This window comes from Dipodomys spectabilis, unplaced genomic scaffold (genome assembly GCF_019054845.1).
Source record: "Dipodomys spectabilis isolate Male_0828 unplaced genomic scaffold, ASM1905484v1 ptg000197l, whole genome shotgun sequence".
NCBI lineage: Eukaryota > Metazoa > Chordata > Mammalia > Rodentia > Heteromyidae > Dipodomys > Dipodomys spectabilis.
In genome coordinates, this window is record NW_024870874.1 from 19159600 (window position 1) to 19186821 (window position 27222).

The following is a 27222-nucleotide window of genomic DNA, read 5'->3' on the forward strand; positions in this document are numbered from 1 at the left end:
GTTTGTAATTCCAAAGGCCTTTTAAACAGTAGGGCATGTTTCTAGTCACTTCCTATGAAACTCTTTGGAAAACACTCAGTTGGACACTTGTGGCAGGCAAATACATGTGACAGCACTTGTATGCAGGTTTTCTTTCACCACCAACAACAAAAAAAGAGGAAAAAGATATAACAATATTTTATACGATTAAAGTAATGATATCGACATTAATTTTCAATGACCATCTCTTGCTAATACGGAACTTTTCAGGATCATTCTGTTCTCCCAGTACAATAAGCTGTGTGTACATTTGTGTTTTATTAAAGATAATATTCAGACTTAAAAAGGAGGCACTTCTCGCCTGTTTATTTCTCCTTGGTCTAGATACAGTGCTTTTCTTTTATGACTTAGGGTTTATGGCCTTTCAGCATTTCCTCTGGGCCTGTATTTAGCAGACACTTTTAAATGTGTCTCTGCTCCTCTTTGGAGAAAGCTAAGGCAATACTGCTTACAAGTTATAGTTGTAAAAATCTCTGCCTTCTGTATCATTTATCATTCTTTTCTACTATGGCTTCTTAGGCCCTGTCTTCCTTGACTTCTTTTCTTTTTTTAAATTTTTTTTTCATTTTTATCAGTTGTGGGGCCTGAAATCTGGGCCTGTGTGCTGTTCCTCAGCTCTTCAGCTCAAGGCTAGCACTCTACCACTTGAGCCACAGCATCACTGCCGTTTTTTTCTGTTTATGTGGTGCTGAGGAATGCATGCAAGACAAGCACTGTGCCACTGAGCCACCTTCCCAGCCCATGACTTCTTCTTTGCTAAAGCTCTGTAATTAGCGTGACTTTCAGTGCCTGTATATTGAGATGGAAATTCCTTGTATTGTTGAACAGGTGAGTAGGAGCAGATGTGAAGGTACTACAATTCAGAGAAGTAAAGGATATTTGTCTCTTAATATGAGTCATAATTTAAGAGCTTGGCTTTGATGAGTTTGTTTTTAGGGATGGAACAGAGAGTCATGTTAATTTTACGATCTGAATTATCCTTCTAAATTAAATAAATAGAATGGAAGTACTGTCATTGCATTTATGAGAATAAATGTATCTTTCTCTTATTTGGATGTTACTCAGCAGTGGGCACAATTCTTTTTCCCTCTCTGCCATTAAAAAACCTTATGAATTTTTATTTGAGATTTTGTTAATTAACAAAGTATATAGCTATATAGCATGAAACACGGCTTTTAGAAAAATTTATACATCGTAGAATGCTTACATAGCAGCTAAATCACTCTAATGTATTTGTTTCCTTATATATTTTCTATTTCTTATCTCTTAGTAATGTTTAAATGTACCTTACTTTTTTTTTTGGTCATGGTCCTGGGGCTTAAACTCTGGGCCTGGGACAGTCCCTGGGCTTTTTGTGTTCAAGACTAGCACTCTGCCACTTGAGCCACAGTTGCACTTTTGGCTTTTTTGCTGTTTAATTGGAGATGAGTTTCATGGACTTTTCTGCTCCGGCTGGCTTTGAACCGCAACCCTCAGATCTCAGCTTACGGAGTACCTAGAATTACAGGCGTGAGTCACTGGTGCCTGGCTACCATATATTCTTATTCACCTTAGTCCATATGTTCTGCAATGTTATTTCTCAAAGCTATTTCTCTTATTAATCTTAACTTGTATTCTTTGACCAACATTTCTCTAGTTCTGTCCCTCTGTAACTACCATTTTATATTCTCTGACATTTTATTTTCTTCTGTTGATAACCACTTTAGATTAATTCTCTATTTAGGTTATTGAGGATAGGACTGCAGTGGACATGGGAGAGCAGCTGTGTCTTTGACATACAGATTACATTTCCTTTGGATATCCAGACATTTCTCAATTTATGATAGGGTTGCATCCTGATACTCCCATCATAAATTGAAAACACCAGAAATGGACTCATTTCATACATCCTATCAAGCATCCTAGCTTAGCAATGCAGTGTACTAGAAGGATCTGGTGCTTACCTTTGTGATTAGGTGCAATGAGAGCTGCCGCTCACTGCTGCTGTGCAGCATCTTCAGAGACTATCAAACAGCATATTGTTAGCCCTGGAAATGATCGAAGTGATATGATTTGGAGTATGGTTTCTATTGAATGTGTACAACAACTTCCTCCCTATTATGAGGTTAAGATGGCCATTGTCTGTATACTCAGTAGTGGGATTACTGGGTTGTATAATAATACTATTTTAATATTTTCCATAATTCCTGTATCCCTATTTTTATTGATGTATAAATTACATATAAAATTATGAACATATTTTGATAGTGCAGTTCAGTAATTTTGGTGAATGTATATATCTTTGAATGTTTTACCATCATAGGGAGTCTTTACCTAGGGAGTTTTACCTAGGGAGTTCTTTTACCTACCGAGTTCTTTTATCTAGGGAGTTTTTCCTAGGGAGTTCTTTCCTCCATTTTTTTTTTTTTTTGAGAAAGAGTCTTGCTACATACCACATGTTGGCCTCTCATTTGGGACCCTCCTGCCTCAGCCTCCTTCATGCTGAAACTAAGGGATTCACTTCTATACCTGGCCTCTTCCTGCTCTTTACCTGCAATGACATCTCTTCCATAGCCTGCTCAAGTAATGACTGATTTGGATTCTAATGTCATGAGTATCTAGCTTCTTTTACTCAGCATAGTATTTCTGTGATTCCGTGTTTCTTTTCTGTTGTTGACACAATCTCCCAAGTTTTAGAATAAAGTTTCATAATTATGACTTTTAATAAAAAATTATAAAACCCCAGGGAAATTTAGTAATAAAAATTGTTGTAGCTTCTCCTGTCTGCAACTTTGTTATCTCAGTTTAGGGAATAATTTTGATGATGCTCATTTCCTCCATAGCCTTATGCCAGTGTATCCTCCACAAAAAAAATTCTACCTTACTTTTACTTTGCTTTTCTGTAGTGAGCAAAAATAAGAAGTGAGCTTACTTCCTTATGCTAGTGTGAAATTCCATAATGGTCATTTGCCAATCATACAAGAGTTAGCCAAGTTTTACTGACATTTTGTAAGTTTATCTGTTGGTTCCTTGATCAACAGCCTAGTTAGGTGTTGTATGACATAAAATTTAGTTTTATCTGTTTTCATAGTAACCATACACAGAGGGAAATGCTGAGAATTATAGTACTGAGATTATAGAAGTACAATACTAGAAAACAAATTCTAACAGATTTTAACTAAGATTTAAAATGTAAGGGGGTAGGGGGAGGATGGGAAAAAAAATAAAATGTATTAAATTTAGTAGCTGAATTCTTGACCTAGAGATCAGTAACTCTACTGGGAACTAGGAATGTTCTTGAGAGATAGACTTAAAGTCCAATAAATCACAGATGATGATAAAAACCAGGATTTCCTTATCTCGTGCTACTCTACTTCCAATTCAAATAATTCAGAGAAACTGTCTTTTATTGTTTTAGTTTTTCCCTCCAAGTATTCCCTTCCTCTCTCCTACCTTCCTCCACTACAAGTACTGGAATATGAAGTTAGGGCCTTACGCTTGCTTAGCTTTTTCTGCTCAATGCTGGCACACCTCCACTTCTGGCTTTTTACTGGTTAATTGGAGATAAGAGTTTTGCAGATTTGTCTGCCCAGATTGTCTTATTTAATATTTATTGTTCAAAATGCACAGAAAAAAGACCTCTTACTTTGAAATAACTCTGAATGTGCCCTTTTTAGGTAATTGGGTTATTTTTGTTGTAGTTAGTTGAGAAAAGTGCTCTGATCTTTTCTTATCAACTTTTCCTAGAGTTCTAGAGCTGGAAGCATAGACCAAATGGTTTGTCAGTTGACTAGGACATGTGCAAGGAGGACTGGGGGAAAGAATAATAGCATTATACTTTGAGAGCTGTAGTTCCTGTCTTAGATGTACTCACTTTTATGTGAAGCTTTATATTTGGAGCTTTATATTTATTAAATATTTATGTGAAATGCTTTATATACTTAGTAATTATTTGTAGGTCCACTCAAAGGTATGTTAGGAACAAGTTTCTTATTTCATGGGAGAGAAAATACAGGCACAGAGAGGTAGAGAAGTATTCAGGGAGTCAGTGCCAGAAACAAAATTAGAATTTTGGGAGCAGACCAAGGAAGGGAAGAAAATGGGGATGGGAATTAGGACTGTTACATACAGTAGGGCCAATGAAGAATGCTAAGCAAATTGTAGATTTAGGCTGGTAAGATTGTAGACTGACCCCAAAAACTAAATCTGCTTTATTATAGGTGAAAGAGAATCTGCTTTCATGCAAGATGCTGTTACACTGCAAACGGGATGAACTTCGGAAACTGTGGATTGAAGGCATTGAACATAAGTATGTCTTGAACCTGTTGGATGAAATTGAGAACATCAAGCAAGTGCCTCAAAAGTTGGAACAGTGCATGGCCAGCAAGCACTATCTCAGTGCCACTGATATGCTGGTAAGAGAACAGCCTGTGGGAAGGGCCACTTCTGCTAGGATGTAAAAACACTCTTTTTGTTTTTTGGTTGTTCTATTGTTCCCTCTTAATCCTGTAATGCATATAGCACAATAAACTGTCCTCTTAGGACTTCCAAATCTTTGTAGAAGATACTTTTTCCTAATTGCAATTTTTGAAATGGTAGTTGGTTATTATTTATGTCTTGTCTTCCTTTGTAGTAAGTGGCAAGAAGTATAATAGGAAAAAACCCAATACTTCAGTCATGTTGCAATGCTAATGAGAAGTGTTTTTTAGCTTCTGAACAAGATAACCCCATTTTAAAGGATGAAATCTACATGATTCAAATAATCTGAAGATTTATAAAGTAGGTATCTCACAGTTTTTTTTTAATGAATTCCTGCATTTTAGCTTTGTTTTGTTCATGTCAACTGATAAAGAAAATGGATAAAAAAAAAAGAATCATAGAAATACCTTGGTTGAGCAAGGAAGTTCACAACCTACCTTTTAGACTCATAAGTCCATTGAGTTCTACTTTTTGAATTAACGAAAATTCCTAGAAGGTTGCAATTAGTGGTGAGTGTCAAGCAGGTGAATAAAGAATAGAAATACACATTTTGGTCCCTAAAGATAGGCTGTGCTGTCTTACTGCCTATTCTGCACTAATACATGCTTACTTTCATCTCATTCCGAGTAGACGAGGACTGCAGAAGTCCCCAGCTGTAGATAGAATGTGTTTGAACTGTTTTCTTCTCTAAATGATGCAAAGCCCTTTATCTTTGTTTCACCAAATTAGATTGGTTCTAGCACTGATCAAAACACTGAGGGGAATTGGAGACACAGGTTAAATGCTGTAGTTCCGATTAGTTCACTTTTCCAAGAAGAAATTTGCCAAGTACCTTTTATAAGACATTTTAAAGGAATGTGGTAACCAAAGGGTAAGGAGCACTGTACTAGCCTATATTAATACTTGGTTTTCCCTACACTCAGTGGTCAGTTTCCATAGACAGGTGGAAAGAGGTTAATAATAGCCCTCTTTTGGGAGAAGCAAAAGAATTGGTTGTTGCCAGCCTTTTATTACAGGTGATAATAATTTTACTTAATAGGACTTTAGGTTGTCTGACAGAAATTAGTTTACTTTTCAGTTTTAGTGGTGGTTTCTGCATATTTGTGCTAAATTATCAATATCTGGAAATCAGGATATGATTATGCATATTTATATACATTTATACATTTATTTGGAGAATCATGTTTTGGAATGTGCTTGCTTTTAGCTACCAGTCGGTTGCTAACATGCGTTTCTGTTTATATAATTATATTACTTTTAGGATTCCAGATTTTTATATTATGGTTTTATTAAGGGCTAATTTATTTACTTAAATATTCTATTTCAGGACATTATTAAATAGCTTTAGTATTTAGAGAACTTTGACTCTAGTTGTGTTAGTTAGCCCTCCATCCGTATAACAGATACCTAAGGGAAATGAACTTATAGGGAGGACAGGTTTTATTTTGGTTCATGGTCTCAGAGGTTCATGGTTCCATGGGCCCTTTGCCATTGGCTTTTGGTGAGGTAGTATTTCACAGCTTGTGGTAGAGGAGGCAACTCACCTTATGGTGGGCAGGAAGCAGAGAGGCAGGAAAGGGCCTCTCTTCTGTTAGGCTCCACCTCCTGCTGAAGATTCCACCCTCTACTGCTTCCCCAAAGTACCACACACAGGGGACCAAGCTTTCAGTACATGTTAGGGAAGAAAACAAGAATTCTTGACACATAGATGAACAGGAGTGTAAGTTCCACTTGTTTTCTCTGTGTCTTCATCATTCTCCTGTAGGCTGGCCTTTTTCCAGATGCAGGGAAAGTACTAAGGTATTGGAGAAGAAGCAGTATAGTATAGGCTGTGTTCTGTGTCTTTCCAGCGTTGTAGAAGAAAATAGCTTCCCTCTTCCTAATTAAGAATTCTAGGTTTAAATTGCAGATTTATTTTTCAGAGGGAAAGAGTCTTCAAAAAATTGTTTTGTTAATTAAAAAATCCCTAGATGTAGGCTTCAGGCAGTCGGGTACTGGGGTGGTCAGTTGTAGCTGAAATCACACAGTGGGTAGTATGAGGAAGACTGGGGAGGAAGGACACTTCCGTCATATAGAGGTGCCAGCAGTTTCGTTCCATTCCCCCCTTTTAAAAACTATTTGTAGTTGTTTTTATATTACTAACATTAAAAATTCCTTGCCTGCTAGGTAGATTTACAAGTATCTTCCTACAACTGATGGCTTATGGTTTTACTTTTTGTGTCTTTTGTTATACTTTTTATTGTAACTCAGTGAAATTTCTTTTATGCTATATTGTTTTGCTTTGAGAAAAATGTTTAATTCCAATGTCTTAAAGAGAAATTACTGTTTTCTTTTGAAGTGCATTTTTATTTGATATGACTAGAGATCTAATTTACCTTTCTCTTTACACAATTAATATACTAATAAGAAAGAGAGAAGAAAAAAGACAAGGCAAAGTGAAAAGGGGAAAAAAGAAAACTTTTTAGTTGAACTCAGAGCCTTTTACTTGCTTAGTTTACTTGCTCAGCCGGCAATCTACCATGTGAGCCCTGCCTCTAGTCCTGCTTTTTGTTTATTCTTTTGGAGACAGAGTCTCATGGGTTTTTCTGCTGTCAGTGGCCTTCAACTTCACTTTTCTGGATCTCAGTCTCCTAAATTGCTGGGATTACAGGTATGAGTCACTTATACCCAGTGGGGAGAAAAATTATTTTTCAATTTTGTAGCCAGTTGGCTTAGACTGTTTACTGAATCCCTTTTCCATTGATTTATAATGCCATTTGTCACATTCCAAGTTTTTACATATGCATGAATCTATTTCCAGATTTTTTTACTTTGTTCAGTTGGATTCATCTATACCTATACTGAAACCATGATACTTTAATTACTGTAAGTTTATATCTTGATAGGAGGTAAAGAAAGATGTTCTTGGCATTTTACTTTTCCACAGTAATTTTAGTTTAGTTGGTTAAATTCCACAAAATGTATGATAAGATTTTCATTGCATTTAAGGGAATCACTGTGTTAGCAACATTATCTTCCTATAAATGCATAGGATATACCTCTCACATACTGAAGCCCTCATTTGTGTTCTTTGATAATACTTGGGAATATGTTGCTTAGAGGTGGTACATATATTTAATTGGATTTAATAAGGCTATCGCTTTTTGCAGGCTTTAAAAATAATAGCTTGTTATAAATTATGGTTTCTAGTTATTGTTGGCTTATAAGATTGCATTAGGTTTTTCTCTTTTAATTGACTATATATTACCTTGAGCTGATTCACAATATTTGTCTTAAATATCTAGATGCTTTCCCTTATATTTTCATAAGCTACCTTTTCTCGTTGTAATACAATTGCTTTTGTTTGTGTGGTAAGTCATTCAGTGTAGGGGGTATGTCTTAACTTTTTTCTGTCTTTACATATACCATAGAGTATGTAAAGAGTTCATATATCATTACCTAAATGCATAGCTATGTGAACCTTTAGTAGTAGTATGTGGAGATAAAGGTATTTCTTTCCCAGGAGCACTGCTTTGTATTTTTTGCTTTTGATTTGCTTTTTATTCCACCAATTAAAATAATTGTTTCCTATATTTAAGTAGTTGTACAAAGGGGGCACCACATAACAAAGCAGCTTATGAACACAGTGCATCTTGACCAGTGCCCCCCCTTCACACAGTTTTTCTTTTTAGCTTATATTAACTAGACAAGGGAGGAGTTTCTTTGTGACATCCCTACCTGTGAATGCCTACAATGTGTCCTAGCCAGACTGGTAGGCTTTGTCCCATTCCTCTTCTTTGCCCCCTACCCTTTTCTGGCCCTACTCACCTTCATTCAAACTTTTCTGTTTACCCCTAGTCTCCCACAATCCTGCCTTTCAACATAGCCTGTTTTACTTTCCTGTCACTTTTTTTCTTTCGTGTGTGTTAGTTGTACCAAAGGGTTTTACCATGGTATTTAGATGTGCCCTTATTAAATTTTAATCAGAGCAGCCCTCTCTATTGCTTTCTTTTTCTCCATTCCTCCAACCCCCTACTGATCAACAGCTTTCATTGAAATTCTTTATGTCTTCTTTTTCTTTTTAAATGACAAAATTCTCTCATGAGTTCTCTCATCCCTGTTATGGGTAATATTTAAATGAACAACATCTACTATGGGCTGATACCATTTTAAGTATGTGACATTTATTGACTCATTTAATTCTCCAAAAAGTACATGAGAGAGAGATTTCTTATATCTTTGCCATTTTATAGTTGAGTAGATTCTTTGTATGATCTGGGTAGTTGAAGTCCCAAACAAACAATGATTTGTCTATTCTAACACGAAGGATTTTATGGAGGTAGGATTTAAAATGTACCTAAAAGGCTGGAAGTATTCTCTTGGCCTTTTGTATACAAGTGTGAAGAGTAGGGTCTACAATTACTCTCTCACTGGAATTGATATATACAAAACAATCATATTGGGGCTGGGAAGTTGGCTCAGTGGTAGAGTGCTTGTCTCACACGCATGAGGCCCTGGGTTCTATTCCTCAGCACCAGATAAGCAGAAAAAAGCCGGAAATGGCACTGTGGCTCAAGTGGTAGAGCGCTAGCCTTGAGCTGAAGAGCTGAGGGACAGCGCCCAGGCCCAGAGTTCAGACCCCACGACCGGACCCCCCCCCCCCCCAAAAAAAATCATATTTTCTTTCCCCATGGTTAGATGTAAAATCTACTTAAGGAATCTCAAGAACCCAAAGGGAAATCTTTGCTAAAGTACTTCTTAAGAAAGTAAAGACAAAGCAGTCTAGTCTTTCAGACCCCCTTCCCCCAATTCCTTTGGATATGTTTGTCAGAAATTTTTGCATTTTCATTTTAAGGCAGGTGCAGATTCAGATATGTAGTAATTTGATCCTTACTCACTATAGGTTAATAAACCTAAAGTACATAAATCAGTGGTGACCCTTTCTTGCTATCCTGATTCACCATCAGGCTGGTCTCGTAGCTATTGTCTTCTAGGTGAGAATATTTATTTCTTCTTTTGATATGATAACCTTAGCATTGCATAAAATAATTAAATTGTCATGACAGGGAATGTCTGCAAAGAGGCCTGGCCTTTTGTTTTCTTCAGCAAGGTAAACAGCTGCTGTTGGCTTATGAAAGGCTAAAAGTGATCCAACAAGAAGCCTGTATCCGTCACATTGAAATCAGAGACTTGATTAATATTGTAGCCTGTAGCTTTGTGATATGTATGGTTTAAATTAGACCTTTGCAGTCATTGTGCTGGGTTGATGCAAGCACATTAATGACATAATTTCTGGTTGCTGCATCACATTTCTGCAGTCTATCCTTTGTATTCCACTCACATTAATTGAAGTAATTTTGCCAGTGAAGCGTGTTTCAAACCTCTGCATTTAAATTGAAATTTTAATTCCCTTATTGTCTTGAAAAGACGGCTGAAGATGCCTTGTTACAGGTTTCATTATCACTCAAAACACTCCAGCTGCTGGTTCTAATGTACAATGACTGATTAATTCTGGGAAGAATTATTAATATAAGAATAGCCGCTTCTTCCCAGTGGCACGAGCTAACCAGGAAGGTATTTCATGTTAGTTAATATTTTTATAAACTTTTTCCCAGGGAAAATTCGTGTGTCGAAGTTTGCATCATACTAAATTGCACAGAGAGCTTTGAAAACCACTTACACAAGTTCTGATTTATCAGCCCATAGAAGTCAATTCATAATTGCATTAAATCAGTAGAAACCAAGTTGGTGCGAGTAGTTTTGAAGCACTTTAGCTGACAGTCACAAGACTTGTAAACTAAAATAATTTTTTATTGCTAAGCCTTCTTGAGATTACAGAGATTTTGAGTGTCTTTTAATCATTGTGTCTTTATATATAGGTCTTAAAAAAGAATCCATATCAGTATAGTCAGAGAAGGATGATTATGATAATTGTAACAATAACATACTTATCTAGCTGCCTTCTTTTATCTAGCTGCCTTCTTTCCAGTGCATCTCAGAGTGCTTTTCTGAGAGAATAGTGTGGGAGAATTATTTGACTTACACTTTGAAAATGAGGCATATCTAGGATCAAGAAGAGTATAGCAGCTATTTATTTGAATAGAATTCTGCAATAAAAACAAGTGCATTTATAGTCTTTTCAGTTCATAAGATGTTTGGGTAACGTTGAGGGTTGTGAATGTCAGCAAGGATCTTACTTTGAGTTTGGGTAGCCCTATACTGGAACCCCAGTTCTGGCTCTTACTAGCTGAACTAACTCATAGCTTATTGATTATATTGCTGACATTTGGAGTGAAGAATAATATATGCCTCCAAAGGTAATTGAAAGCATTAAATGAGATATTAAACCAACATGAAAGTATTTGTATTATCACCTGAATTGGAAAAAATAGCTGTAGTGTCCAAGTTTGTGAAGATCATAAGCTTTATAGACCATGATAATAACAATGCACCTCATGAAGGTTAAAATGTGTTTGTAACTTTATCTAAGTATCACTATTCCACAATACTGTGAATTTTGTGAAATTTATGTAATCACTTAATCTTAACAAAGAAAAAAGTATTTGTAATATACATGGTAAGTTCTTTGACATTTTGTACTTTGGTTATTCTCGTTGGCATTGTTAGAAAGGATATTGCTCTGATGTTATAATTTTAAAAACTACTCTGTAGACTTATTTTGTGCAAATAAATAAATTAGTCCAGCCTTGACATTATCTGAATGTAAGACTAGCTTAGCATTTCTAAAAATTTATTTTAATTGTACATAGTTTATGATATACAGTATGATAATTATATATATTCTCTCTTCACACTTCCAAGTCTCCAGTAGCCCCTTCTATTTTCAGATTGACTTCTCTTATCCTCATATTAGAACAAAGATGTGACATTTGTCTTTCTGTGATTTGTTTCATTTAAGATCATATTCTCCAGTTCCATCATTTTGCTGCAAATTACAGGCTACAAATGCTTTTATGTTTGAATAATACTCCATTGTGTACTTATGCCACATATCCTTTACCTATTCATCCACTGACATGCATCTAACTTGATTCTCTATCTCAGCTATTGTGAATAGTGCAAGCAATAATATGTATGAGCAAAGAAGTATCCTTCTTTGATATGCTGAACCTCATTGGCTGAGGACAGTCTCAGTATGTTGCTCAAGGCTTGTCTTGAGCCCCTGAATTTTAAGTGATCCTCCTGAGTAGCCAGAACTATGGATGCGCACCATCACATGGGGCTTATTTTTAGGCTTCTGAGGAAACTATTCTTCATAGTAGGCATGTTAATATATACTCTTATCAGCTCTGTAAGAATTCCCTCTTCACATCCTCACCAATGGTTTTCTTTTTTGATAATAGCTATTATAATTAGATAGGTGATATTGTGATTCTGGCTTATTTCTCTAATTGTTAATGTTGAGTATTTCTCATAAATTTGTTGACTTTGAATTCCCTCCCCTCCCCTCTCCTCTTTTATTTATTTTCTTTTGTGGCGTAGGGTATGAAAGCCAGGGCCTCATACATACTAGAGAAATACTGTGGTTTGAATTAATCAATAGACCCAGAATTGCCCTTTTGAGAAGTGTGCATTTGTTAATCATTTACCAAAAGGGGGTTATTTGCTTTTTTGTTATTAGTTTCAAATTTTTTATATACTCTGTTTATGAATCTTTGATGCACCTGATAAAGAAAGAATGGTATATATTTTGATATTTGGACAAATAATCTGACATTTGATATGTGACATGCCATTGTTGATCACTTTTGTTACTGTTATATGTGTTCTACAAAGGTGGCCTTAACCTTTAAGGAACATATATAATAGTAGAGAGAGGCAGATGGTAAACATATAAACAATGACTCATGGTGAGTATAATGCCAAAACATGCAATTAGAAAGCGCACTGGGAACACTGGGGGAAAAGGAGGATGGTTTTGAGTCTCCTTATCCCCTCACACTTAAATCTGATCATCTGGTCAAAATGAGTTAAAAAAAGAAAAGTTATTAAACCTTGGGTTTGTGTCCTAAATGAATTGAATAGATTTGTGCTGGCTCTATTTTTATCTTACAGAGTAAGAATGCAGAGCTCTGTAGGAACTATTTGTCATGCTAGTCAAAGCCTTTTTTTAAAAAAAATTGTGTTTGTTTTTAAAGACAGGTTTCTCAAAACCGTACTGTACCTGCATATTTCATTAATTTTTCTACTCCTTTATTTTGCGATTTTATTTGCTATTCATTTGCCTCTTAATTTAAAGCCAATAGAAATTCTGTTTTATTGTACTAAACTTGATAAAGTTTAGCAATTTTCATTTAGCTTCCTTAGCTATAGGACAGAGATCTCCAAACTGCACATTAGGAGATTTTTCTAGAATTCTAAAGTCTAGACCACATCCCAGACTAATTATATCAAAATCTCTGAAGGTACAACACTGACTTCAGTGATGCCAGTATACAGAGAAATTTGAAACTGTTAGTGTAGAGTTCAGCTTATTCTTTAGAACAGAGCAAGACTCATTGTCCTTGTCTTTATTGAATACTAGCTCTGTGTAGTTAAACACCAAGTATTTTTTGTGTATGACACATATGGTGATATTCACATTGGAGTAGAAATATTGCTTGAAAGTGCTTTTTTTTTTGCTGGTGCTGGGGCTTGACCTCAGGATCTGGGCACTGTCCCTGAGCCTCTTTGTGCTCAAGGCTAGTACTCTACCACTTGAGCCACAGTGCCACTTCTGGCCTTTTGTGAGTAGTTTATTGGAGATAAGAGTCTCACAGGGATTTTTCTGCCCTGGCTGGCTTTGAACCTCTACCCTCGGATCTCATCCTCCTGAGTAGCTAGGATTACAGGTGTGAGCTACTGGTACTTGGCTTTGAAGGTGCTTTATTGCCAGTCTCTATTGTACTTGGTACTATAGTACTTAGTTTTATTTATTTTTTTTAATTAAAAAATTTTTTTTACACCATTTATGTTAGGTTTTTAAAAAAGAGGTAGCTGAGTAAGAACAGCACCACACACGTGGTATTCAGGTAAGGGATAGGTTTATTCAGTAGACCTGCTGGGACCAGGCAAGGTTGGCACTCCACATGCCTGGGAAAGACCTGGGAAAGAGAGAGCTGGGAAAGAGAGCGGAAAGAGAGAGAAAAGAGCTAGAAAAGAGCTAAAATAGAGCAGAGAGTGAGAGAGAGAGTGCGTAGGGAGCTGGGAAAGAGAGAGAAGAAAAGAGCTGAGAAAGAGCTAGAAAAGAGCAGAGAGAGAGCAGAGAGAGAAGAGAAGGAAAGAGTTGAGAAAGAGCTAGAAAAGAGCAGAGAGCAGTACTTGGTTTTAATTCTGATCTCTAGCCTGATTACTTGGCCAAAATAAGCTTTATTTAATACATTGTTTAGCTAGATGTCTCTGAAAGTTTGCATGACTTGGAACTCTTAGAGTTGTAATCTTGATGATCAGATTCTTGCTTCTTTACTGTTTGTCCTCCTCTTGTTTATTGCAGGGTCTTCATAAATTAGGGTCCAAATGGTGGCTGTGTGCATTGTGAAAAAGTGGAAGCAAATGTATTGAAATGTAATAAGTTCTAGCTTTGATTCATCAGTATGATCTTAGATAATTACACTCTTTCCCTGTTTTTCAACATCCTTATTGAATTGTTATGAGACTGAAAATGAGCTTGTGTGGAAAAATGCTTTGTTAAATATAAAGCAGTAAACAAATTCAAAATAGTGTAGGCACCACTGTCATCAGCATTACCCAATGCCAGGGAAAAGAAAAGGCAGGAAAGGAGTCTTGGGCTTGTTTATATTGAGGAGCATTTCCAGTCTGGTGCCTCTGTTACTAATGTATATATGTATATGTGTTGTTTAGGAGGAATGATCTTGATCAAGAATAATATTCAAGTCAGGAAAATGTAACCATTGCATACCACTATGGAAATCAGAATTGAGGTGCTTTGCAAAATGAAAAAATGCAATCCAGCTATATCATTCCTGGGCATATAACCCGAAGGAATCAAAGTCAGCATAGGGTAGAGGCACTCTGACACTCATGTTTATTGCAGCATTATTCACCACAGCCTACTTCTCAGATCAGCCCAGAGTGCCCATCAGGAGATGAAAAGCAAAATAAGCCAGACTCAAAAAGACAACACATTTTCTCTCATATGCAAAGTCTGAAAACAAAACAGTATAACATAAAAGGGGTACTGAAGGAGGACAAGAGATATAATGGGGGTTCAGTGTAACTGAATTCCCTTGTATACATGTATGAAAACATCATAATGAAACACATTATTTTGTAAAATAAAAAAATAATACCCAAGTCATTTGCTGTCTTCCATCTTTGACTTAAACTTCACATGTGGGCTTTTTTGATCAGGTTTTTAGTGGGTCTGTCTTTGGCTAGATGGGAACCAAATATATGTGGTAATTGCAGCAGTAATAATCTATGTTATTGATAGGAGCCTTCTGTCTTCACTTGATGGTGGTCTAAGAATGCCAACTAGTAGCTTTTGAGAGCTTGACATGATAGAAGGAGCTTGCTAAGGAGTCTATTTTCTTGAAGGTTCATTCCAATACTAATTACTTGTGGTTGCCTAGCTCTTAAAATGAATAGGCATGTTCCACTCATACTCTATTATGGGCTTTTAAGAGTTCATATTAGTAAAGAGCTGTATAAGTGCTGAACATTTCTAATGACTTTGGTACACCTGCTGAATGTGGGTGAAATTGTCTTGATGTAAGTATGAGCTTGAAGTGATTCTCAGAGACCTCCTTTGCCAACTCTTAAGAAGAGAGTTGTTCTGAAACTTTTTCTTGTCCCCAAAATAATAAATAAAATGATGGATTAAGTGACTTTTGGATGCTTGTTGAATAAAAATGTCTTTTCTGGTGGTCTCTTAGATTTTGGGGGAGAAATCTGGGTTTTAATGCTTTTAGAGTATTGACAACAACTGCAAATTGAAGGGATTTTGAAGTTTGGGAAAAGGAAGCCTTTTTTTTTTTTTTCCCCTGTGATTTTCTAAAAGCAGTTTACAATATGTATTTATCTCAGAAGATGTTATAAATGTTCAGTTTCCTCAGGGAAATAACTGGGAACAGATCTGTTTTAAGGTCTTTTAGATAAATGAGATTCTCAATTTGCTATTATTATACCTTAGAACCTTAAATAGGTGAGTAATTTTAGGCTTAGAATTCTACTTGTAGAATTTTTTGTCAAAGGAAGAAATAATAGTTTTGGTTATTCTGTGTTTAGAATTTTATTGTAAGAATTATAAAAGTAAAAAAAGCAATACGTTAAAATACAGAGAATTTAAGTTTGTATGTTGTGGAATACTATGCAGATACAAAAACTCATGTATTTTGGGAATGGATATATGTTGCCAATGTATTACCACATGAAATGGTGTATTTAAAATATTACTATTATTGTTGTTATTTTGGTCAAACTGATTACAAAGATAATTGGATAGAATAAGGTTAAAGTACTGTAAATTATTTCATCTGATGAATGAGGTTACACATGATTTCTTTTCCTTTGTGAGTGTCTGTCTTTCAGGTTTTCTTAGTTAAACATATACTTTGGAATTTGGAATAAAAATTAAGTTTAAGAAAGAAGTCTCATTGTTGGCATTGCCTTTTTCCCTTTTTAATTTGTGAAATTGAAGTGGAATCTTAGTCTTGACCTCTTTTAGAGATCTTATACAATACAGTTCATCTCTCAGTAACTATAATTTTGTATATCTTAGGCTAATGGAATATCTTAGAACACCTGGCTGTCCCTACTTTAGTAAGAAACAACTGGTAACTGTTGTTTTAATAAAATAATTGGAATTACTCGTGGTAACATGCCACATGTTTAATAGGAAAAAATATTAAAAAGACGTGGTGAGACAAAGAAAGCTTAAGAATAGCATACTGAAATGGTATGCTTTTAGAACAAGTCTGTTTTTCATGTAATGGGATGAGATCTTTGATGAGGCTCGAACTATTTGATCTCTTGAATTTTATGCTGTAATATAGATTTGAAGATGCTTTAAAAAGTAATTCACTAGTAAAAGGCCCTTTTCTTTGACAGCATTGTATTTTACAGACTCTCCTTCTTTCATTCACTTATCAATAACTTCATCTCATTTGCTTTATCCTGTAAATTCCATTATCTCCTGGGCAGTCTATGGCTTTAAGCCCTTAGTACCTAATATCTTCTCATTTACATTGACACATGCTTGACCTCAGCCCTTCTTCTCTCTTTGTTAATGCACCAACAAGCACTGAGATCTCTCTGGAGCATTATCATTTGGCTGTTAGCTCAACTAATAACAACCCTTCATTTGGGCTGATGAAAGTTTATTAAATAAAAACATGCAATAACCCTGCTCTTAATGAAGGGAGACTGGAAGTAGACAGCTTCCTGCCTCTAATGGCAAGGAGAGCTGGCTGAGTCTGCATTATAGGTATTGGGTTTCCTGAGGGAGATGGGGCACCTGAATGGGTCTGATCAATACTATGTTATCAGACTGATTTAAGAATGGGCATTTTTGATTGCCCATTTGATCAGTGTTGATTAGCATACAGGCTGTAGAGTTGGGGGGCGGGGAGATGTTCTTGCTCCAGGCACTTAGCCTTGCTCTGTGATATAGCTATTATTTTCTTGAGGAGCCCATCTTAAGTACCAGTTTGCCAATAGCCTCCAGGCCTCCAGACTCTAGCAGAGCTGAGACAAAAACATCTCTTTAGTTGTCCTAAGTAAAGCTAGGATCAGAGATTGTTTTTCCTATAGATCCCCCAGGACTCCTCTAAACCTTTGGCTATAGCCCAGAGCCTTGACTGGATTCTCTTTATTCTTCTCTTATTTTACATGTCCCTCTCTCCTCTTACACTAAGATTTTTTGCATGAACATTAGTCTAGCCTTTGATAATTCTCTTCCCCAGTCATGCTGTAAACAAAAATGGAAGGAGTTTTATGTTTAACATAAAACAGAGTTTATGTTTAACATTGGTTCACTTGCTTGTACTTCTGTGTTATTTACAAATAATTTGGTATTAATCCCTTTAGTAAATTGCTCTCAATTTATATGAGGCAGTTAAAAATTCAGAGTTCTCTAAAATTCATAATGTTCTGTGTGAGTGCTGTGATGTACCAAAGCTTTCAACTTATCCCTATAACTTTCAGGTGTGTCAACTTTAGAGCATGGCTCTCTAGAGAAATGAATTTATTCAGGAAGAAACAGAGGATTACAATCCAGGGTAGTACATGTGTTAAGACAAATCATAGGCACATCCAAGTGGTAGTGGAAGACAAGAGTTTTTAGAAGTAAAATGATTAAGGTTATGTATTGTTTTGAAACAGTTGTTAGTTACAAACATCAGTAACAAGAGTGTTACCAGTCCAGGTTTTAAATAGGCACCTGCTGGGAAAGTGTCCTTTCAGAAGTATTCTTTGTGTAACTCTGTAATCTTGGAGCAAGGTTGTGTTTTTCAGTCTCTAATAATTTTTATCAGGCAGGTGTGTGTGTGTGTGTGTGTGTGTGTGTGTGTGTGTGTGTGTGTGTGTGTGTGTGTGTGTGTGTGTGTGTGTGTGTGTGTGTGAGACTGTCTCCTTTATTGCCTCTCTTTTTAGTTAGAGTTTGCCATAATTGACTTCATTTTGATTTTGACAATTTTCATAGGTTAAACTATGCAAAATAGTCAATATTTGATCATGTTCAACCTATAAAAATGTTTTTCATATAGTTGTGTAGCGTTTGTTATCTTTCTCAACTCTGCTTGCTTAGAGGTGGTCTGACGCACTGTGCTTCACAGGGAATATGGGGATGGGGTGGGCTTCTTGTGCTCATCTGGGATTTCCAGTGTTTTGAAGCAGGCACATTGGGGCAGAGGGTAACCTAGGAGATAAGGGCCTGAAGTCACTGGAAATTGCCTTACAGTGTTCATAGGCAAAGAAACAGTAAACAGATCTGAGCACTAAGTTAATCATAGCTGAAGGTTTTTTAGAGTTCTGATTTTCATTGAGACTGTTCAGGGAGAGGTATCAGTTCCCTAGGGTAGTGAAATTTCATTTTTAAAAAGTCTCATTCATAGGCTGGGCACTGGTAGCTCGTGTCTGTAACCCTAGCTACTCAGGAGACTGAGACTTGAGGATCATGATTTGAAGCCAGTCCTGGCAAAGGCCATGAGACTCTTATCTCCAATTAACCACCTAAAAACTGCAAGTGGAGCTGGCTCAAAGTGGTAGAGTTCTAGCCTTGAGCAAAAAAGCTAGCACTCACATCGTGAGTTTAAGCCCTACACTGACAAAAAAACGAAACAAAACAAAAAACCCCACCCCAAACCAAAAACTTCCTTAAACTAGAACCTTGATAACATTTTCAGAATGGTTATGTTATCTTACTCAGAGGACCTAATGGCTTATTTTAATAGGATAAGTGTTAGAACATTTCTGAACTAAGTAATTGTCATAGTCTTGAGTGAAATTCTTTTTTTTTGACTCATTTATGGCTTTCTTCTTGATTCCACAGTTGCTTTCTTCCAAGAAATAGTTGTAAATATTACCTTTGCATTACCTAGTTAATGGTTTAGTTGGTTTAGCTGCAGGTTAGTTTATTGTCAGGTTGTTTCTCTCTCTCTCTATATATATATACAGAGAAAGAGAAGGAGAGAGAATTTTAGTTCATTTTAGTAACAGTTACTAATATCATTTAGCCTTATGAGTCTCATCTTTCCCTCCCTCCCAAAAAAAAGTAAAAAATGGCAGTAGTTTTTCTTTTATTTTAAATAGCATTTTTACAGTCAACTGCTGAGAATGGCCAACCTCATAGTTTCTCCAGAATATGCCATTGGATCATGACAGCACAAAATTAGACCTTTTATCATAAAACTTCAGTTTGACTAGTTAAAGAGAAGCACTTAAGTATGAAATTGTCATTTCCTATTCTTTACTGTAAAATTCAATTGAGAAATGAAATTTGGGAAAGAACTTATGGGTATGGTTGTTTATAATTATGAAGAATCTCCATTGTTGTAAATTTATATTTCAACCTGAGGCAAGCATTTTAAAATTCTCTATTAAATACATTTTAAATGAACAACTGATTCTGATTTTTTGCTACAGAGACTTTTTCCCCCCAGAATTTCTGCTTTCTTATATGGATAACTTTCTAAATAGCAAAACATGCTGTCCTGCTCAATATCATGTATTAAAACATTTTGAGAATGTTTGCTTATCTTCATAATCCTACAGGAAATATTTGTTTTCAGCTCTAAGCCAGATTTTTGTTATCTGTCTGTGCAGTGTCTAACTGTGTCCAGAGCACTAATTCTGTTAGATGATAATGGTAATAAGTAGTTTGTGAAAAAAAACTCTTGTTGAAGTGTCTGTTTTTCTTCAGTGTTTATTTGAATACATATTATGTCAGAAAAATCTCAAATGCAGTTAGTTGACTCATATCATTAAGCAGTAATCTCACTTTAATACATGTGTGGCATACTGGAGAACTCTAGGTGGTTCATATTAAAGATCATTTGGGATGTTGAATGCACGGTGTTTGTTTAGTGAATATATTCCATAAACAGCACTGACCAATTCACTGTACTCTGTATGTAGTCTCTGTGATCTTTCATCTGCTATGTTTCATAGTTTTAATACTTGTGAGATTATTCAGTTATTGACTGTCATGCTTATGAACCCAATTTTGATAACTTTTTATTACCTTACATTAGTTATACAGGGGGATTTCATTGTTACATTTTCACACATTTATAACATATTCCAACCAATCTTACCTCCTCCATCACTCTTTTTGTCCTCCATCCCTGGTAATTTTTTTTTTTTTTTTCAATAGCAAATGACCTGTTGGAAGCCTTTTGTTGATCTCTGTTTTAATCCAACAGCATCTCCTAAATGCTTTGAGATTGATCAACATGTTATTCAAAAAGTAATCTGTTATTATTAAATTGAGAAAACCCAAGTGTTAAGATCTAGATCTTGAATGTCCCCCCAACGCTCATATCTAAAGGTTTAGTAGCTGGTCTCTGGTACAGTTGGGAAGACAGGACTGGATTGCAAGCTTCTGATTTGTGTTTCTTCGTGTCACTGCACACAGCCACGTGTTTCCCCTATAGCTTGGAATGACAGGCTTATGCCACCATTCTCAGTTATTGATTGAGACAGAGTCTTGCCAACTTTTATGCCCTGGCTAAAGTTAGCCAGGGCATAAAACTTTGAACCCTTATTCCTTGATCTCTCCCTTCCAAAATTACAGGCTTGAGCTACTGCAACCTAGCTAGTATCTCCTTCTAAATATCTTGTTTTTATCAGATATTTTGTCCCTGGGCTGGAAAGCTACTGATATGCCCAGTGAAATAATTTGCAGAATAACCATATTAGAAATAATCTTTGTTTAGTTATGTTTTTACATAAAGATCATTTAGTGATTTCTAGTAAATCTTAATACTTGGAAAGAATTAGGAAATACTGGGAAACAAGACCCAATGGTACAATAGAGTTAACCATCAGTCTTGGTTTGTTGATTAATGCCTCTCTAAAATATGTACATTTTATCGTACTGGTTACTTAAAACCAGACATGAAAAATGTCAGGTTTTTAAACTGATGTTCTAGAGATCAAATGTTGACTTGGTAACAATTTTTCTTTAAATTGGCTTACGTACCATTAGGATAGGAGCAAACAATGACCTTGCCTACCTTCCATAATACTAGATTATAAATATACTTTTAATAAGTTAAAGCCAGAAAACAAAGTACTGTATTTTCTTATAGAAATAAGAGGCCGGGCTGGGAAGGTGGCTCAGTGGTAGAGTGCATGCCTTGCATGCATGAGGCCCTGGGTTCGATTCCTAAGCACCACATAAGCAGAAAAAGCCAGAAGTGGCGCTGTGGCTCAAGTGGTAGAGTGCTAGCCTTGAGCTGAAGAGCTGAGGGACAGCGCCCAGGCCCAGAGTTCAGGCCCCATGACTGGCAAAAAAAAAAAAAAAAAGAAATAAGAAGCCATTTTCTATTCTCTTTTGAGGCACGTTTTCAAACTTTAAAGATCTAAGGGTATCCATGAGCTCATATATATATATATATACACATATATATATAAGATCTATCTATCTATCTAATCTGTCTGTCTGTCTGTCTGCCTATCTAAGTGCTTATATTTTGGGTTATTTGAATGAGCAAGGTGGTTTGGTGAAAGAAAGAACCGTTGCTGAAAACAATGCATTAAAACACCATGTAGGTCCTCTCTATGGTAGTTTAATTTCTGAACACTCAGTACAGGCTTAAGTGTTTTACTTGAATTTAAGACACATTTCAATTAGCTAGTTTTGACAGTTGACATTGTCATTTAATTTTTTATTTGGAACATAAGCTGTTTGGGTTAAAAAATCTTCATGCAAATTCTGGCAAACAAATCAAGTGTGAATGTACAGTGGGTGGTTTTTAAGCTTAACCATCTCAGCTGGATTTAATTACCTTAAGGGATAAGGCTACATGATGGGCCAGTGGTTTGCCAAATTATTTTTCATTTTCTAGATCTCGATGTCACTGAAGGTTAATGCATCCTCTTTTCTTCACTAGAGACCCGAGTTAAAATCCATTTTAGGCCATAAGTGTAAATGAATTTGTTGTTGTTTTTCCTCCTTGGGGATATGTTGGTCATTTTGTGGGGCTGTTTTTCCATTTGGACTTGCTGGCTTCTTGCACAGAGCCCAGGGGCTGTCATGGAGGGGCAGTTGCAAGTCAGCGTGAAAATGAACTGGCAGGCTTCACAGATCAGAGCTGGCCCACGGCTTGTCACTCTTCCATTCCTCAACTCTTTCTTGTTTAACTTAAGGGAACTTACTTTGCTACTGACATTTGATAGCCCATCACAAAACAAGTGATGTGCTGCGTGGTAAGACATTGCACTTAAAAAAAAAAAAAGAAAACAACAATAAAAAACCCCATTATAGTCTGGTTTGTATTTGGCCCCTAAACACTGTCCATAAATTCCTAGATGACTCCTTAAACTGTTGTGAATTGGTGGTCAACACTATTGATCATCAATGTGTTTCATGGTTTTCCCTGTCAGTTTTGTATCAGTGGTTTTTCTTAAGGGCTTGTTTGTATCCATAGTTGTGCTGGACAGTTTTACCCTGAAGTAGGTAGTGTTCGTTAGTTGTTGCCACTACCTGTATTTGAAACCAGGGTTTTAGATACCCCCTTCCCCCAAAGTTCAGTGTTTCATTAGGTCCATACAGGGTGAAAGAAAAAGGAGGTTTATTACATGGCAGCCATGGGAAAACAGCATTTCAGTACATCTTCAGCCATTTTCAGGGGTACAGGCATTGGCTCAGGGTAAATAGAATTGTGGGTAGGTGGTTAGAAAGATATGATTAGTTAAAACAGTCATAAGTCGTATGTCTGGCCTGATTGACCATTAGCTCAGTCTTTGTCTCTTGAGGTGTTCTAGAGAAGTTGTTATAATTTTATTATTAGGGTAGAGCAGGCATAAGTTGCCACGCCACATACACTTGGTTGAAACTTTTGGAATGAAAGGTTCTGGACAGGAGTGGAGCCTGGCATAGACTCAAGCCCCAGGCATCCCCTGGGTGGAGAACTGGATTCCCTAAAAAAGACAATCTGGTCAGACTTAACCTGTTGTTCTCTGAGAAAGAGAAGTTCCAGTGTGACTGCTGCTCACCACAGTGACCCAGGGCCCAGTGGCAGGATGCCTGCCCTGTGCCCTGACAAGTCCCACCTGGGAGAGCATCTGTCCTGCCTCTAGGCCAGTTCAGGCCTGCCATTGTATACAACAACCCTTGTTTCCTCCTCTAACAAGCAGCACAGTATCCAACCACCATGGGAACCCAGTCCAAGAGGCACAATGGAGGGGAAGCTGCCAAAGCAAGCATTTGGAAAGGAGCAGAGATCACAGCAGGCAAAGCAGCCATGAAGATGTGTCTGCAAGGAGTCCTTAGCTGGGTTTAGCAAAGAGAGGCCGGCGCAGGTGGGCAGAGCACTCCCATAAAGCTGCCTGTGGTGGATAGATGGCTTCTGATTTGACATGGACAACAGAATAAGGGACTGCAAGTTCAATGAATAGTCTCTGGCCAGAGAAACAAGGTCAAACGCTTAAGTTTCTGCACTTCCAGTGGTTCCTGGTATTTCCAGCTGAGTGGACATCTTTCTGTGACCAGTGGGTGCCACGCCACCTCCTGCGGAGTCTGCGTGAGAGATCGCGTTGGACAAAGAGCTTCAAGGAAGCATGCCCTCAGGAAGGGGTTGTTGGTTCAAGGCTTCCCATACACTTGGCTGCACCTTTATAGCCTCTACCTTTATTCTTACTATATTCTTCTTGGCTGTACATTCGTTGCCTTTATTCTCGTTTTGGCTATTTTTCTATTGATCTGCGAACAGAGCATGTTGTATTTTTCCAGTCCAATAGAGATGGCTTCTCTAAGTAATAAAGGCTAAGGCCAAAGATTAAATGTGGGCAATGCCCCAAGCAATCTATCATCTGATGTGACGGTGCCTCCAGAAACTCCTACAACTTCACAAGTGGTTTTGCAGCTCATGCATAGTAAATATAGAGACTTAAAATTTCCAGATATGTCCAACAGACAAAATCAATAAACTAAGTTAGAAAGAGTTATCCCAGTAGTTTAGAGAGTTCTAAAAAAAAGAAGGGACCTCTGATTATATAAGAAAAAGAAAGATTCTCCCAACAGTTATGATTAAGTTTAGTCCAACTTACGTTATAGGGAATAGATGGTGTTTTCACACAAAATATAAAGTTAGTAACATATTTCCTGAACCAACCAAGAACCATTTCCTTATAAAGAGCTTATAAAGGAGCTTATAAAGATGAAACTAGTTGGATAAAAATAAAATTAAAAAGAGTACAATGTAAGTACAGTCCTGTCTTAGGTTTGTTAATTATTAAACATAAAAAGGCTGAATAGATGATGCATTCTATTAAACAATATGCTAGACTTGTTTCGCACCACTTAGCTTAAACAGTTGGTGGGATAGTCATCAATTTTCATGTAATTCATCAATGCTTTGCCTTTAAAAAAAATTGATTACGTGCTTTAATAAACAAAGAATCTATGTCACAATCACACACTGTATAAAAATGTTAATTCTCCTCAATAAAGATACACTCAGATGCAACTCTTTTGAGTCTGTGTCTGTTGGTCACTTCACCGACTCCTTTGCCCACCTATCCCGAGATCCTTGTCCCGTCGGTCCCAGTGCTCTGGCCGAGCTGGTCCGTCGCAATAAGTTGCCTGGTGGGTGATCTCCTGAGCTTTTGGTTGTTTTCTGTAAGATGGTAAGAATATGTCAGTGCATGTTTGAAGGTACTTATTGGTGAATCCCACTCTTTCTGGAGACCACAGTGATGATAAAGTGACTGCAGCAGGGAATGGCTCTGATCAAAAAGCACAGATGAAAAGGATAGGGGTGGAGGGGAACAAGTGCCCAGTTAAAGCATATTTTAAGTTGCCTCTTACATTACCTTTTAGAAGTATTTAGAAGCATAACCTGAGTAGGGAATAGCAAGAGGTCGAAAGTTTCTTAGGGAGGTAATTTTCTTTCCAAACTTGGCTATTTATCACCTCTTTTGCTTTCTTCTTAATGCTTTAAAAAATACTTTCATTATTCTTACTGTTTTTTTTTTTTTTTTTTTGGTCAGTATAGTGAGGCTTAAACTCTGGCCTTGGGCGCTGTCCCTGAGCTCTTTGGCTCAAAGCGAGCGCTCTACCACTTGAGCCACAGCAGCACTTCTGGTTTTTGGGTGGTTAATTGGAGCTAAGAGTCTCACGAACTTTCCTGCCTGGGCTGGTTTTGAACTGCGCTCCTCAGATCTGAGCCTTCTGAATAGCTAGAATTATAGGTGTGAGCTATCTGCGCCTGGCTATTTTTATTATCTTTAAGTTGTTGTACATAGGAGTTGCCACGCAACAATTCAGTTTATGGATACACTGCATCTTGATTAATGTCACCCGTTTCAACATTTTCAACCACCCCTTCCAACCCACCCCTTCCCTCACTTTTCTTAATTTTGTATGATATTTATCGATTTTTTGCCATTTAACATAGCTGTTTATACAATGCATCTTGATCTGTGATCTTTTTTTTTTTTTAATACATTTTACCCTCCCCTCCTACCTCTTCACTCATTTTTCTTAATTTTGTGGTACATACAATGAAGCCTTGCCTACATTCTCTTTACTTCCCCCTTCATTTTTCCTCTCCTCTTTCCTTGGCCACACACTCCCCTCTTGCAATTACCCATTTCTTGGTATTTATTTTGTTTCATTGACTTAGTCTTTCTAAAAGTTATACTATTTGTGAACTATCCAGAGTCTATTATACTTAATGCTTTTATTTGAAGTTCTTTATGCTATTCTCTCCTTGTTTTTTCCTTCTCAAGTAATAATACCTAGATTATGCATTTTACCTTTCCTTTAAAAGATATAAACGATCTATCTATATACATATATATATATACATACACAGAGACATAGTTTCATACACCTGAATAAATGAGATTATACCATACATGTTTCTTTCCTTTTTGTAGTAATATTTTAAATCTAAAACTTAGTGACTTTAGGCTCCTAGAATCTTTCATCTTTCCCTTTATTGTAGACATTCTATACCAATTTGATTCATCCAACATTTTTCTTTAAAAAAAATCTCTTACTCCACTTCACACCAGGAGTGTCTCTATCTGTAGTCTTTCTTCTATTACCATTCAAATCCCATTTCTTCTATCACATTAGGCCAGGAAGAGGTGATGGTTGCTATTTTCAACCTATAGTATCAAGGTTCAAAAAAAGTCATTCTACTCTGTATGTATTGTACATGAGAAAAAGTGGGAGCCTAGTTCTATGTAGAAAAATAGGCTCACACAAAGCTCTTTTTTGGTCACCAGGAGAATTAGCTATTAAACCAATCATACAATGTGTCCTAATTTAGGCTTAGGTTTAAAAGGCTAACTTTGATTAAAAGTTGATTTAAACCATTAGAATATAGGATTCTTGAAATAATAGGAGTGACATATCATTTAATTGGGGAAGTCAATTTACAAGTGTCTTTTGACAAACAGTGTGTGTGTGTAAATGGAATTTGTAGCCCTTTTATGGTGTTTTACATGTCTTTGTGTTTATCTGTTTGTAGAGTTTTTTTCTTTGCTTTATCTATTTTACATGGAAAATTCTGTAAGGATAAGACTAGGTCTATATACTGTGTAAAGTCTGATGTATACTGACATTCTGAGAAACTCTCTTTGGTAGTATCTTAAAAATGGTCTTTCTTCTTTTCTATTGTACAAAACAGTGGGCTTCTTTATGACAGTTTTGCACATATATATGGTGTACTTTGATCATGTCTTTCTTACTTATAATATTGTAGGTTATTTACTTGTAATTTGATTGGCTCTTTTTCCCCTTCTTGTCAGGTGTCAGCAGTAGAGTCTTTGGAGGGCCCCCTACTCCAAGTAGAAGGACTGAGTGATCTTAGGCTTGAGCTTCACAGCAAGAAGATGAACCTGCACTTGGTTCTCATAGATGAACTGCACCGACACCTGTACATCAAATCCACTAGCCGAGTTGTGCAACGGAACAAGGAAAAAGGAAAAATGAGGTTGGTCAGAGCCTTTTTTCTAGTGGCTGTTTGATTTACTTGTGTGTGTGTGTGTGTGTGTGTGTGTGTGTGTATGTGTATTAAATGTAATGTCTCTGAAACTTGAAGATTTTTTTTT

The 27222-nt window shown here is 36.6% G+C and overlaps 1 protein-coding gene across 2 annotated transcripts in view; it reads left to right on the forward strand.

The window, feature by feature from the left end:
* The window catches only part of Exoc4 (exocyst complex component 4), a 691851-nt gene that overhangs the window by 28205 nt on the left and 636424 nt on the right, over nt 1–27222 (forward strand). For both annotated transcript variants that reach the window (XM_042695949.1, XM_042695950.1), the window contains exons 3-4: nt 4239–4433; nt 26920–27104. In XM_042695949.1, coding sequence (XP_042551883.1) covers nt 4239–4433; nt 26920–27104 — 380 coding nt within the window. The remainder of the gene's footprint in view (nt 1–4238; nt 4434–26919; nt 27105–27222) is intronic.